Raw genomic sequence first — 14,875 nt, forward strand, 5'->3', positions numbered from 1 at the left:
TTATTATTTTGCCAATTTATTTCTCATCAAATCCAGCACATCCTGGTGACTCTCACCAATGTTTTATAGGTGCTCCATAGAGAGCATGCTAGCCAGATGTATCAGAGCTTGGTATGGGAGCTCCTTCCTCTATGGGAACTCCTCTGTCCAAGACTGCAGGTAATTGCAGAGAGCCCAGTCAGTCCATCATGAAAACCAGCCTCCCCTCCACTGACTGCATCAGGAAAGCAGCCGAAATAATCAGACTCCTCCCACCCAGTAATTTTCTCCTCTTCCTTCTCCTATGGGGCAGAAGATACAAAATGCTGAGAACACATGCCACCAGGCTGAAGGACATCTTCTATCGCACTTTTATAAGACCATTGAACCGACCTCTTTTATGCTATAGATGAACTCCTGATTTCCTAATCCCCCTCGTGTTCCTTGCACTGTACTTTCTCTGTAGCTATAACATAATATTCTGAATTCTGTGTATTTTTTTTCTTTTTCTACTACCTCAGTGCACATGTGGATGGCATGTAAACAAAAGTTTCTCACTGTATCTCGGTACACATGACAATGATAAACCAAATACCAGTTACGAGTTCATCAAGCTGAGATGAATTGGCCCCATCATCAAAACTTTCCCTAGCTGAAGATTTACTGCTTCATTGTGACAGTATGGAAGATAGATAGGTGTTGTACCATCCTTACAGGTTGGTGAGTCTTGCATCACTTGTAAGTAAATGATCGGAAAACTGAGAGGAGGAGTTTATCTGGACTTGGACAGACAGCGATAAATCAGAAATATTTATAGAGTGGCTTTGTTAAAGGGTCATACTGTCTAATGAATTTGATTAGAATTTTCAAAGTGTCATTTAAATATATTTATGAAATGATGGCCCAGATTGGAGGTGAAAGCCAGTTTCGCTCGCTCTCTGCGATGTTCACCCTTCTTTCCAGGGTGTAGGAGCCTTTTGCTGAGGTTGCTCCCAGGTACAGTCCGTTGCTTAGTCAATTTAAATGCCGACTGAAAAGACAGGGTGTAGGGATCCAAGGTGAGAGCTGATTTTGCTCACTGTCCGTGATGGTCACTCCTCTCTCCATGGTGTGGAGACTAAGCAGACCACCCCAGCTGCTGTGCTCTGTGCCCGTTAATATGTTGAACTGATGAGACCATAAGATATGGGAACAGAATTAGGCCATTTGGCCCATCGAGTCTGCTCCACCATTTCATCATGGCTGATCTATTTTTCCTCAGCCCCAATCCCCTGCCTTCTCCCCATATCCCTTCATGCCCTGACCAATCAAGAATCTATTAGTCTCTGCCTTAAATATACACAGACTTGCTGAAGAGATTCTTTCTCATCTCCATTCCAAAAGGATACCCCTCTATTTTGAGGCCATGTCCTCTGGTCTTAGACACTCCCACCATAGGAAACATCCTTTCCACATCCATTCTATCAAGACCTTTCACCATTCGATAGGTTTTATTGAGGTCACTTCTCAGTCTTCCAAATTCTAGTGAATACAGGCCCAGAGCCATCAAACGTTCTTCATGTGACAAGCCATTTCATCTTGGAATCATTTTTGTGAACCTCCTTTGAACCCTCTCCAGTTTCAGTACATCCTTTCGAAGTTAAGAGGCCCAAAAATGCACACAATAGATAAGCGAGGCTTTGGGCCTACTCTGGGGTTTGGATCTGAGAAATGATCAATTTAGTTCTGAATGTTGTTGCTGGCTTCAGTTGTCTGCATGATTTGTGTTTTATTTTCTTTCTTTTGCACATCAGGTGTTGGTTTATTATTATTTTTTTTTAAATTGGATTCTTTTAGGTTTCTTGTTTTGTGGCTGCCTGTAGGCAAACAAGTCTCAAGGTTGTATAATTTATACATTCTTTGATAATAAAGGTACTTTGAATTTTTGAATCTAGAATCATTGAATATAGTGCTTGCTAGCAATTGTCTTTCTGAAATTACATTTACAGATAAATTACCTATGCAGGTCTTCCAGTGTGTAGGGGAGATATTCCAATTTGCTCTTTTGCTGTCATACAATAACCTTTCGAATCAGAAATATGTGACTTTTGTGTAATTTGAACCAGAGAGGCTTCAGTCAGATACCATGATCCTATACTCACAAACTTCTCAGGAGGATGTTTTGGCTTGGATGAAAGTGAAATGCTAGGACAAATCAAGTTGATATTTTAGCAAATGGCTGCTCATCAGAAGTACTCTAAAGCAAAGTTCTTGGCCTGAAATATTGACTTTGGCTTTCTCTGCATAGCTGCTCCCCAACCTGCTTGCTTACTAGCTTTTTCCTCTTTTATTTAAGATCATGAACATTTTGCAGCAGTTGTTTTTGCAAAAGATTCAGCCTTCACAATTCAGGCTATCAATCAAAAGGTGAATATTCATAAACCGTGTGTTCTAAGTAAGCCAATTGATTTAGTAATTGAGCAAATTCTAAGAATTGGAATATTTCACCACTAGCGGTTTTCCCTCCATGAGTTGTGTTGTTTTCCTTTTTTTTTACTGTAGGTCGTGTGATATGTGACTTCGCTTGTTCAGGGGAACAGGAGATTGATCTGGCGGTGCAGAGTGCCAAGGAAGCATACACAGCTTGGAGTCGACTCTCAGGGTTAGAAAGAGGTCGCATCTTACTAGAAGCTGCAAGACTCATAAGGGTATGAGAAATATATTTATGACCATGTTTGGATTTGTATAGCTATGGTCAAGACAATGTTGGAAAATAGTTCTAGGGAGATATAGTCAGTCAAAATTTCACACCATGCCGTATCATTAGTGTGAGTCACTCAAAGGTAGATAAAAATTACAGAGCAGAGAAATGGGCCCTTCGACGTTCTGAGTCTGGGCCCACTAGCATCAACTATGGACTGACATTAATCCGACACTAATTCCATTTTATTCTCCCTAAACTCTCACCAATTGCTCCCAGATTCAACCACTCACCTATGTGCTAGGGGCATTTTATAGTAGCCGACCCCATCTCCCCTGCAGTTGCCTATGGAATGTGGCAGGAAACGGGAATTCCTGGAGGAATCACACATGGTCACAGGTGGAATGTGAAAACTCTGTGCGGACAGCATCAGCAGTCGGTATTGAACTCTAGTATCGAGGTCTGAGGCAGCAGGTCTGCCATCTGCCTCTGTCAACTGGTGTAGTAAGTGCCTTAAAGAAGGGTCACCATAGAGAGTGTGAGTGGGTTAAGGTGGCCGTTTTAGAGTTTGGTGCTTGATACAGAGGAGCTCGGGGTTGAAGGTTCAGAGAGTGTTCAGAAGCTGGTGAAGATCAGGTGGAACAAGGCTTTGTGGAAAAAGGTGGCACCAAGATGGAAATTTTTTAAGTGAGGTATTGCTGGACTGGGAGCCAAAGCTGCACAGGAAGCATCTGGAGGGCCCTGGGACTTGGTTAAGCTCAGAGCAATATCCTTGATAGACAAGTTCATAAAGAGTAATGGCTGAGAGGCTGGCCAAGATTAAAATAGTCATGGCAAAAGCATTGATTATGGAAGATAAATTGTTGATGCAGTCAATGGACAATTTTAATGTGTTATGTATATGCAAAAGATATATAAATCGAGAATGTTGCCTTCAAGAATTACTGAGCAGAAACCAAGTACTTTAGAAAATGTGAATATCACCATTTGTGGTAAATAAGTAACATAACATCATAAGATATAAGAACAGAATTAGGCTATTTAACCCATGGAGTCTAATCCATCATTTCATCATGGCTGATCCAGATTTCCTCTCAGCCCCATTCTCCGGCCTTCTCTTCATATCCCATCGTGCCCTGACCAATCAAGAATCTATCAACCTCTGCCTTAAATATACATAAAGACATGGCCTCCACAGCTGCCTGTGGCAAAGAATTTTCCATAGATTCACCACTTTTCTGTCTAAAGAAATTCCTCCTCAGCTCTGTTCTAAAAGGGAGCCCCTCTATTCTGAGGCTGTGTCCCCTGGTCTTAGACTCTCACACCATCAGAGACATCCTCTCCACACCCACTCTATCAAGGCCTTTCACCATTCCATAAGACATAGGAGCAGAATTATGGCCACTTGGTCTGTTAAGTCTGCTCCGTCATTCAATCATGGCTGATCCTTTTTTTTCCCTCCTCAGCCCCACTCCATGGCCACCTTCCTGTAACCTTCGATGTCATGTCCAATCAAGAACCTGTCAAGCTCTGCCTTAAATATACCCAATGACCTGGCCTCCGCAGTCGCCTGTGGTAATAAATTCCACAAATTCACCACCCTCTGACTAAAGAACTTTCTCCACATCTCCGTTTCAAAGGGACACCCCCTATCCTGAGGCTGTGCCCTCTTGTCCTTGACACTCCCACCATGGGAAACATCCTTTCCACATCTACTCTGTCTAGGCCTTTCAACATCTGAAAGGTTTCAATGAGATCCTTCTTCATCCTTCTAAATTCCAGCGAGTACAGATCCAGAGCTATCAAACGTTCCTTGTATGATAACCCTTTCATTCCCAGAAGCATCCTTGTGAACCTCCTTGGAACCTCGCCAGTGCCAGCACATATTTTCTTAGATAAGGAGTCCAGAACTATTCACAATACTCATGATGAGGCCTCACCAGTGTCTTCTAAAAGCCTCGGCATCGCATCCCTGCTCTGGTATTCTAGACATCTTGAAATGAATGCTAGCATTGGATTTGCCTTCCTCACCAGCAATTCTACCTGCAAATAAATCTTTAGGTTGTTCTGCACAAAGAGCCCCAAGTCCCTTTGCATCTCAAATTTTTGGATGTTCTCCCCATTTAGAAAATAGTCTGCATATTCTACAACCAAAGTGCATGGCAATGCATTTTCCAACATTATATTCTATTTGCCACTTTCTTGCCCATTCTCCTAATCTGTCTAAGTCCTTCTACACTCTACCTGTTTCCTCAACACTAGCTACCTATTTAGATTAATCAGCCTATTTAAATTGATCTCCATAGGCTAATTGCAAATTGGAACATCAAAGTAAAAGTATGTTTTATTATCAGAGTACATATATGTACCACATATAACCCTGAGATTCATTATCCTGTGGGAATACCCAGTGAACCCATAGAATAGTAACTATAACAGGGTCAATGAAAGATCAACTAGAGTGCAGAAGGCAAACTGTGCAACTGTAAATATAAATAAATAGCAATAAATAATGAGAACATGAGATAACAGATAAAATGTCCTTAAAGTGAGATCATTGGTTGTGGGAACATCTCAATGGATGTAGTTAATCCCTTTGTTCAAGAGCCTGATGGTTGAGGGAAAGTAACTGTTCTTGAACCTAGTGGTGCAAATCCTGAGGCACCTGATGGCAGCAGTGAGAGAAGAGCATGTCCTGGGTGGTGAGGATCTCTGATGATGGATGCTGCATTTCATGTAGATGTGCTCAATGTTTGGGTGGGCTTTACTCATGACGTACCGGGCCAAATCCACTACCTTTTGTAGGATTTTCAAATTTTACTTTGAGATTTTTGTCTTGCAAAAAGCATAATACATGTTGAGCTGCTGTGTGGTAATGTTGGTTGGAACACTGGGTCTGAAGTGGGACGTGGATGATCGATTGATGGGTACGTTTCGTCATGTTAGACATCTCCAAAATTTTTGTTTTGCGTTTTCAGTTTCCAGTGTTGAGCGTCAAGCCAAGATTTCAACAGTTCCTTTTCTCCACAGATCCTGTTCAGCCCAGAGTTCCAACAGTAGGTTGTTTGTTGCTCCAGATCCTAGTCCCTTGTATCTCCAGTGTGTATATCCTTGCTGCTTCTAGGGAAGGGTTAAGTTAGTTTCATTCACTAAAGTCAGGTGGTTTTTCTGCTGAGAACGTGGTGCTGGGATAACATTGTCAACTGTCGGAGATTACACTGACAGTGTGTTTTCTGCCTGAAGGGTGTCTGACCTGCTGTAGGCCGGAAGCACTGATTGACTATTTTGTCTTTATGTCCATGATATTTGTAAGGCTGTGGAGTGGAAGCAAGTGTCGCTCTTTGGTGGACTCACTAAATATGTGCTGCCTTTCCTAGTTTCTGATGTTAACCAAATGTAATACTGGGCCATCTTTGTGAACTGTGGGTGGTAATTTGATACAGTCGATTAGCTCTAGTAAACCAATGTGGGCTGGAGTTAGCCTGAATTGAGATAGGAATACAATTTTCCTACGCTAAGTGACATTTGGAAATGGTTGGTATTTTCAAGCTTTGTTTTCCATATTTTTATTAATAATGACCAATTATTGCCCAGTTATGGTAAGGGGGTAATGAAGCTGGGAAGGGTGGAGGAAATATTCAGGGCATAAGATAGATGGTCAGTCTTTCTTCTCGGATAGGGGAATCTAAAATTAGGGAAATAAGTTGTGGAGAAGATTTTAAAGGATTTTTTCCACACAGAGGGTAACGGATATAAGGAGCAAGCTACCAGAGGAAATAGTAGCAATGGGTACCATTACAGTGTTTAAAAGACAACTACCTAGAGAGCGAAGTCTAGAGGGCTATAGGCCAAACACAGGCAAGCGGGATAAGCACGGATAGATATCTTGGTTGGCATGGATGAGTTGGGCCGAAGGGCCTTTTTCACAACTTTATAACTCGAAGACTATAGTTTTTCAAATGATGGGACTGGAGTGTCATTCTGTGACTCTTGGTTCAGTCTTCTGAATTATGGGTCCTATAGCATAACCACTGCACTGCGCTATGGTCCTTGTGAATCCAGCTGTGATCATGGCTAAAATCAGCTGAGTCAGTGTAGACTATGAGGTTAAATGCTAAGATGGTCTACAGTTCACATTAAATAGTGTCTTTATCCACAAGTTGTTAGTGCAAATCATAACGTGGTTTTGCTGTAGTGTCAATGATAGCTGCAAAATTCAAATAGAGGTTGTTTCCAGAGTTCCCTATGCACAATTTGCTGTCTGTTTCCTATTTATGAAGAATCCCAGCTATGTATATGAAAGCTGAAATAAAAACAGAAAAAGCTGGAAAATAGAATCAGGTTGGGCAGCATCCTTGGAGAAGGAAATGGAGTTAATATTAGTTTGATGACCTTTCATTAGGTGTAGGAAAGGTTAGATATCAAAGATAGTTCAAAGCAACACACACACACACACACACACACACACACACACACACAATGCTGGAGGAACTCAGCAGGTCAGGCAGCATCAGTGGAAAAGAATAAATAGTCAACATTTCAGGCTGAAGGCTGAGACCCTTCTTCAGGACTGAGAAGGAGGGGAGAAGATGCCTGAATAAAAAAAGAGTGGGGGTGGGGAAGTGGTTAGCTGGAAGGTGATTGTTGAAGCCAGGTGGGTGGGAAAGGTCCCCTCCCCTGCCTTTTTATTCTGGCATCTTCTCCCTTCCTGAAGAAGGGTCTCATTCCAAAATGTCGACTCTTTTCCATATTTGCTGCCTCGCCTGATGAGTTCCTCCAGCATTTTGTGTGTATTGCTTTAGATTTCCAGCATCTTTAGACTTGCTCGTGTTAAGGATGGTTTAAATTGCAGAAAAGCAGGAAGGCTGGAGAGAATGGAGGGATTGTTTGTGATAGATTGGAGATCAAGAGAAACTGGTGATGCCTGAAGAGGGCAATGGAGGCTTGTCATAACTGATAATCTCTTTGGAGTTGTAGGTAGAAAAATGTGAATGAGCATAAAGAAGAGAGAAGGAAAAACAGTGCTGGATCTCTGGAGTACAGAATACTGCAGTCATTGGAAATGGAAAATGAAAGACAATGCTGGAAAGACTCAGCAACTTGGCCAGCATCTGTGGAGAAAGGAAAAACATGGAATAGTGTTCAAAAACTCGTGATCATTTGTCAAAATTGGTTGGTTCTGATACAAACTAGAAAGCCTGGTTATCTGAAATTGTAGCATTCAACATTACCCTTTCAGTTTTTCCAACCTCTACAGTTAGTTTTTTTCACTTTTTTAAAAAGTTAAATCCGTCATCCTTGATCCACCCAATATCCTTTATCCAATATAAAGCCACAACAAACTGTCACCACACAATGAGAGTAAATTATGCAAATACCTGAATTTACATGTGCCAGGCTTAGAAAACAGACAAAAATGTGGAGTTGAGGCCAAGATTCTTTAAATAATGGAGAAGGTATGATGAGCTTGATGGCCGCCTTCTGCTATTTCATGTGTTTGAAGAAGAGGGGTATACAGGTGTCCCCCACTTTTCGAACGTTTGCTTTACGAAACCTCGCTGTTACGAAAGACCTACATTAGTTACCTGTTTTCGCTAACAGAAAGTGTTTTCACTGTTACGAAAAAAGGCAGCGTGCGCCCCGAGCAGCCAGGCTCCTCCCCCAGAACTGCATTCTAGCCGGCATTGCTTAAACACGTGCCTGTGAGCAGCTGTTAGCAAGATGAGTTCTAAGGTATCGGAAAAGCATAAAAGAGCTCGTAAGGGTGTTACATTTAGTGTAAAACTAGACATAATTAAGAGTTTTGATCGTGGTGAACGAAATAAGGGCAAAGTGAGTTTGGCTTGTGGAAGTTGACAAAGATGATGTTGAAGAGGTTTTGGCATCCCATGACCAAGAACTGATAGATGAAGAGCTGATGCAATTGGAAGAGGAAAGGATAACAATTGAAACCGAATGCAGTAGCGAATGGACCAAAAGTGAAGTCGTCCAGGAACTGAACGTGAGGCAACTGCGTGAGATTTTCGCTGCAATGATAAAGTGCAACTTTAATTTTGAAAGGGTACGTCGGTTTAGGGCATATTTGCAGGATGGTTTGAGTGCATACAAAGAACTGTATGATAGAAAAATCCACGAGGCTAAGCAGACAAGCATACTGTCGGTTTTCAAACTTTCCACATCAGCCACAGCAGACGACGAACCTCGACCTTCGACATTGAGGCAGGCAGGCATAGAAGAAGATGACCTGCCTGCCCTGATGGAAACAGACAACAATGACATGACACCCCAGTGTCCCACCACCCCAACCCCTGGGCCGCGGACTGATACATTGCCGCGGAGAATGCAGTGGTAGCTGGGATGCACCCAGCACATCTTTAAGGAAAAAGCCGAAATAAGCAAGCTAATTAATTAGGTGCCGCCCGGCACGTAATTGTCGGCGCAGATCAGAGGTGATTGCTGATTGCGTCACCTCTGATTTAGGCCGACATTTACGTGCCGAGCGGCACCCAATTAATTAGCTTGTTTATTTCGGCTTTCTTCTTAAAGATGTGCTGGGTGCGTCCCGGCTACCACTGCGTTCTTCGCGAATCGGTATCGGTCGGCAGCCTGGAGGGTGGGGACCACTGCACTACCCCAACCTCCGACGACTCAGCCTAACACACCATCATCAGTGTGCTCGGTGCTGTCTTCCCGATTCCGGTAAGTGATACTACGCTGTACATACATTATTTCTACTTTATATAGGCTGTGTATTTTTATTTGTTATTTGGTATGATTTGGCAGCTTCATAGCTTAAAGGTTACTGGAGAGAGTGTTTCTGCCGAGAGTGCTATTTTCGCTACGGAGAACAGTGCGGCAATGATTGTAGAAAAGTATTTCTACTTTATATAGGTTGTGTATTTATCATACCATTCCTGCTTTTACTATATGTTACTGTTATTTTAGGTTTTATGTGTTATTTGGCATGATTTGGTAGGTTATTTTTTGGGTCTGCGAACGCTCACAAATTTTTCCCATATAAATGATCATTGCTTCTTCGCTTTACGACATTCCGGCTTACGAACCATTTCATAGGAACGCTGTACCTTCGGATGGCAGGGGAAACCTGTAGAGTTTTGAACAGATTCTTTGCTCTTTTCTTCATTTCCCTCAAACCAGAGGCACAGGTTTGGTGTCCCAAGGCTTTCTTGTAATCGGTATTTTAGTCTCTGAGGAGATGAATATTACACGATGCTTGTTGACGGGACCAGAGCTGAGCTTCCTTCTGTTTCCTCAAATTGAGATTTCCAAGCTGATTGCTGGGAAGGGATCAGAGTTGGAGCTTCGACTGACCCTGAGATGTACCAGTAGTTCCCTTCCCTTCAACCATTCTGTTCTTGTGCCAACCTAACGACTACCCCAGTGGCAACGCTTGTAACCACTGTGCATTATTGTAGAATAAAAAAATTCTACTTGTGTTCTTATCATTTCAATTTGTATTTTTCTTGTGAATGTTGTACGTCTAATCAAGTAAAGTGCCTGTGATGCTGTTTTTCATTTCACCAGTGCATACATGTACTTGTGCGTTTGAAAATCAACTCAGCCTTGACTAGTTACATGGACCATTGCGGGTGCCTATTCTTTCCTTTATTCACACAGCAAGTTTTTGAGACGTCATATTACAAACAAGAGAAAATGTGAGCATCACACACACAAAGTGCTGGAGGAAGTCAGCAGGCCAGGCAGCATCCATGGGGAAAAAGTACAGTTGATGTTTTGGGCTGAAGCCCTTCAGCAGGACTGGAGAAGAAAAGCTGAGGAGTAGATTTAAAAGGTGGGGTGAGGGGAGAGAGACCCACCAGGTGACAGGTGAAACCTGGAGGGTGAGGGATGAACTAAAGAGCTGGGAGGTTGATTGGTGAAACGCTGCTCTCAACCGCATCTCTTCCATTTCACGCACGTCTGCGCTTACCCCATCCTCCTGCCACCCTGCCAGGGACAGTGTTCCTCTTGTCCTCACCAATCACTGCACCAGCCTTTGTGTCCAGCACACAACTCTCAAAAATTTCCGCCGCCTCCAATGGGATCCCACCCCCACATTCTACTTGCCGCAGGGATCACTCCCTACGTGACTCCCTTATCCAGTCATTCTTTCCACTGATCTCCCTCCTGGCACTTATTCCAGCAAGTGGACCAAGTGCCACTCCTGCCCGTTTACCTCCTCCCTCAGTACCGTCCAGGGCCGTAAACAGTCCTTCCAGGTGAGGTGATACTTCACCTGTGAGTCTGTTGGGGTCATTTACTGTGTTCGGTGCTCCTGGTGTGGCCTCCTGTATATCGGTGAGACCCGATGTAGACTGGGAGACCGTTTCGCCCAGCATCTACGTTCTGTCCGCCAGAACAAGTGGGATCTCCCAGTGGCCACCCAGTTTAATTCCACTTCCCATCCCCATTCTGATTTTTTTTTACCAAAATATACTTTATTCAAAACTAAAATTATGTACAATAAACCATTCAATGTCTGTCAATCCTTTACAGATATTTCCATTACGGTTTACATATTTCCACACTTTTGGCCACCCACGTGGCACTCCGTTGGTTCACCTTTCCACACCATTGTTGAGGGGTATACTCCTTGCCACCCAACCCCTCCCACTTCCACGGGAGAAGAACCCTAAACTATGGTCCTTCCCCACCGGGCCCTTGCGGTGGCTGCACCAAGATTCAGTGCGCCCCTCAGCACGTACTCCTGCAACCAGTCGGCAGCATTCTCCCACGGACATCTCCGCTGGGAGATGAGAACAGATTTTTTTTTTATTCTGGTATGTCAATCCATGGCTTCCTCCACTGTCGTGATGAGGCCACGTTCAGGTTGGAGGAACAACACCTTATATTCCATTTGGGTAGCCTCCAACCTGATGGCATGAACATTGATTTCTCAAACTTGCATAATGCCCCCAACCCCCCCCCTTCATTTCCCATCTCCTTTTCCCCCTCTTGCCACATCTTTTTTTTCCCCCTTCTCGCCTCATCTCCTTTTCCCCCTTCTCGCCTGGCCTCCTTTTCCCCCTTCTCGCCTGGCGTCCTTTCCCCCCCTTCTCGCCTGGCCTCCTATTCCCCCTTCTCGCCCCCGCCCCGCCTCCTTCTCCCCCGGCCTCCCTCTGGCGCTCCTTCCTCCTTCCGTAGCCTTCCGCCTCTTTCACCAATCAATTTCCCGGCTCTTTACTTCATCCCTCCCCCTCCAGGTTTCATCAATCTCCCCTCCCCCCACCTTTTAAAATCCACCTCTCAGTTTTTCTTCTCCAGTCCTGCTGAAGGGTTTCGGCCCGAAATGTCAACTGTACTTTTTACTGTAAATGCTGCCTGGCCTGCTGAGTTCCTCCAGCATTCTGTGTGTGTTGAATGGTTGGTTATATTGTCGTGCAGTGCAGAACTCAGTTGTTACCCAGATCCGTTTCAGCACCGAAGAGCGCTCTTTTGTCCATTTTGTCTGTACTTGCTCTTTGTAAAGATAATCCAGCTGCCTTTACGTTTCTACTCACTCAAATATTCCAAAACGTGTCCTGAAGTTTGTGTGTACTCCCTGTGGCTCCATGGGTTCTCCTGGCTGCTTAAGTGAGCTCTTATATCGCTAAAGACAAGTGGGTGGGTTATTTAGTGACGATGGGAGAGCCAGGAGTGGGTGAAGTTGTAAGAAACAATAGTTTATTGGAAAATGGCAATGCTCTGAGAGCTGACATGCGCTCAACAGGCCAAGTGACTTCCTCCTTATGTTGCTGTTTGTTTAAATAGGAGAAGTGTCTTGCTGTGATTTCCAACTAATAGCCATAATGTCACGTCCTGTGCACAGATTGTCTCAGTCCTTTCTATTGGGGATTAGTACACGAAGACTTGGAGGAGAAGCAATTAATGTTTCGGGCAAGCAAAACAAAAGAATCCAACCAACAGCTTGTGAAACATATTTTTCTGGCTGTAATCCATGGTCCTGTAAATAAGGGCTTAGTCTGAGGAGGAAATAACCCAAGAGGGATGTGTCATTTGTTTCTAAGCAACGTCACCATGGTTACAGAAGTGTGAGTGAACAGTTGAATTCTGTGACATTTGGAAGATTTCATTGATCATCAGGTGGAGTTCTAGGAATTTCCATTCCCAACCGCTTGACAGTGTGGCTATGATGTTTAAAATCAGTTGCTCTTGGACAGTTATTTTTGTAAAATTCAGTAAAAATAGTATGTCCCAGTGGAGGTGGTACATACAGAAAACCATTGTTTAAGGAGAATGTCCTCACCAGATGCTGTTTTTACCATTTGTTAATGAATGTTCTCGTACCTCCTACATCCATCACACAAGATTATTCCAAACTGACTACTCCTGTAATAACAAAAACACCCACAAAGACAAGCCAGGCTGATTGCAAAGTGCCAACTAATTTACATTTGTGGTGAGAGGCTGATATCCCTAGCTCCCAAATGAAACATTAAATGTCTGATTTCCTGGTTAATGCTTACTTGATCTGTCACATTTTCAGACACCCCACCTCTCCCAGAAGTTCCGACGGTCTCCCTGATGCCCGGAAATTACATACAATATCCCAGAAATCGATTTTTTTGAGAAAGAGAGGGACGGGGAGAACAAGCATCCTGATTGGTCTCTCTTCGTGCTAAGAGTGGTCCCCAACTACCGGGCGATAAAGAAACAATATGATTTCGCGATATGAGTCAGCTGCACCTTTCCTCATTCTCTGTCACGCACTGTTGAACTTGAACGCATGCGTCATCCATGTCAGCGCGGGAAGATCAACTCCTCGAGCTTGCAAGTGACGGCGGGCTGAAAAGTATGTTTGACATAACATCTCTGCCAGCATTCTGGGTCAAAGTCAAGGCTGAATATGCTGAGATTGCCATGGAAGCACTGAAAACGTTGCTTCCATTTCCAACCTATCTCTGCGAAGCAGGGTTTTCTGCATTGAATGCAACAAAAACTAAATTGCGGAATAGACTGGACATAAGGAACCCCCTTCGAGTATCGTTGTCTCCCATCTCCCCTCGATGGCACATCTTGTTGCAGGAAAGCAATCCCAGAGCTCTCACTGATTCAGCGATATTGGTGTGTTGCAATGATTTTATATGTTAATACGAGGAAAATATGCGCTGTGTTTAATATCCAAATGTTATAATTGACATCACTATATTCATGCGAGGAACATATGCACTGTGTGTTTAATATTAAATTCGTTAGATAAACCCTTTTAGAAATGAAATTGAATATATTAGCCACATAAGTGACTTATAGTTGACTTATCACCTATATTCCGGTTGTGATTAACACCCCCGCCCCGGTCGGCCGGTCGGCAAGAATATTGTCAATATTAAACTGGTCCGCAGTGCAAAAAAGGTTGGGACCCCTGCTAAGTAGACCTATCAGTTTTCTCTGTGGGCGGGCTTTATAGTCAACCTCAAAAATAATGACAGTGTTGCTCACTGCACTGTTTGCAACAGTGACTTTTCTATTGCCCATGGTGGGTTAAAATGTAAAAGACCTGTTGAGGTGAGTTTAACAGGTGTCATTCGTTCATTAGCATAGCTAACATTATTTAAACTAGCTGAATGGCTGCTAAGGAGCTACTCTATTGATGTCCTATGTGATGAGGCCAAACTCCCTGTAGACTTGCTTAAAGTTGTAATAGAATAAACATGGTATTATAGTATAAGTACATATTTTAATGTCACATTTTCTGCATATACCCAACTTGGTTTACAGATTAGACAAAATCACTAAACAAAGTATTACATACACCCTTGGGGGTCGACTTGAGGGGCGGGATATGGGGTTGCGGGTGGGCGGGGGTGCTACCTCCCTGAAATGAGTTTTTGCAGGGTGGGATGTCTGCATTTTTCTAATCTGTTCGCTTTTGTTTTGGATGCCTTGTATTGGCATTCTTACTCTTTATAAATCCATTTTCTGTTGGAATCTGACCCAGCTGATATGAGGAGCATACCGTATGGAGGACTGTTGGTATGAGCCCCTATACTTTGTCTTAGTGACCTAAAGTTACTATTCTGAACAAGGCACTGTCCTGAAGAAGAGAAAATGAGTTCTCCTCATTGCTCTGGGGAGTGTTTGTACCTCCACCAGTATGACTAAATGAAATAATCCGATCATTACTACAGAGATTTTGATGGGAATGTGATGTGTGTAATGTGGCAGCCATGCATTCTTACATTATAACGGTGATCA

At 43.3% G+C, this 14,875-nt stretch overlaps 1 protein-coding gene across 1 annotated transcript in view; it reads left to right on the forward strand.

Annotated features, from left to right (window-relative positions):
- aldh9a1a.1 (aldehyde dehydrogenase 9 family, member A1a, tandem duplicate 1) overlaps positions 1-14,875 on the forward strand; it is a 43,976-nt gene that overhangs the window by 11,437 nt on the left and 17,664 nt on the right. The window contains exon 2 of the mRNA XM_063063811.1: positions 2,521-2,666. Coding sequence (XP_062919881.1) covers positions 2,521-2,666 — 146 coding nt within the window. The remainder of the gene's footprint in view (positions 1-2,520; positions 2,667-14,875) is intronic.

The sequence above is a fragment of the Mobula hypostoma genome, chromosome 12, assembly GCF_963921235.1.
Source record: "Mobula hypostoma chromosome 12, sMobHyp1.1, whole genome shotgun sequence".
NCBI classification, from domain to species: domain Eukaryota; kingdom Metazoa; phylum Chordata; class Chondrichthyes; order Myliobatiformes; family Myliobatidae; genus Mobula; species Mobula hypostoma.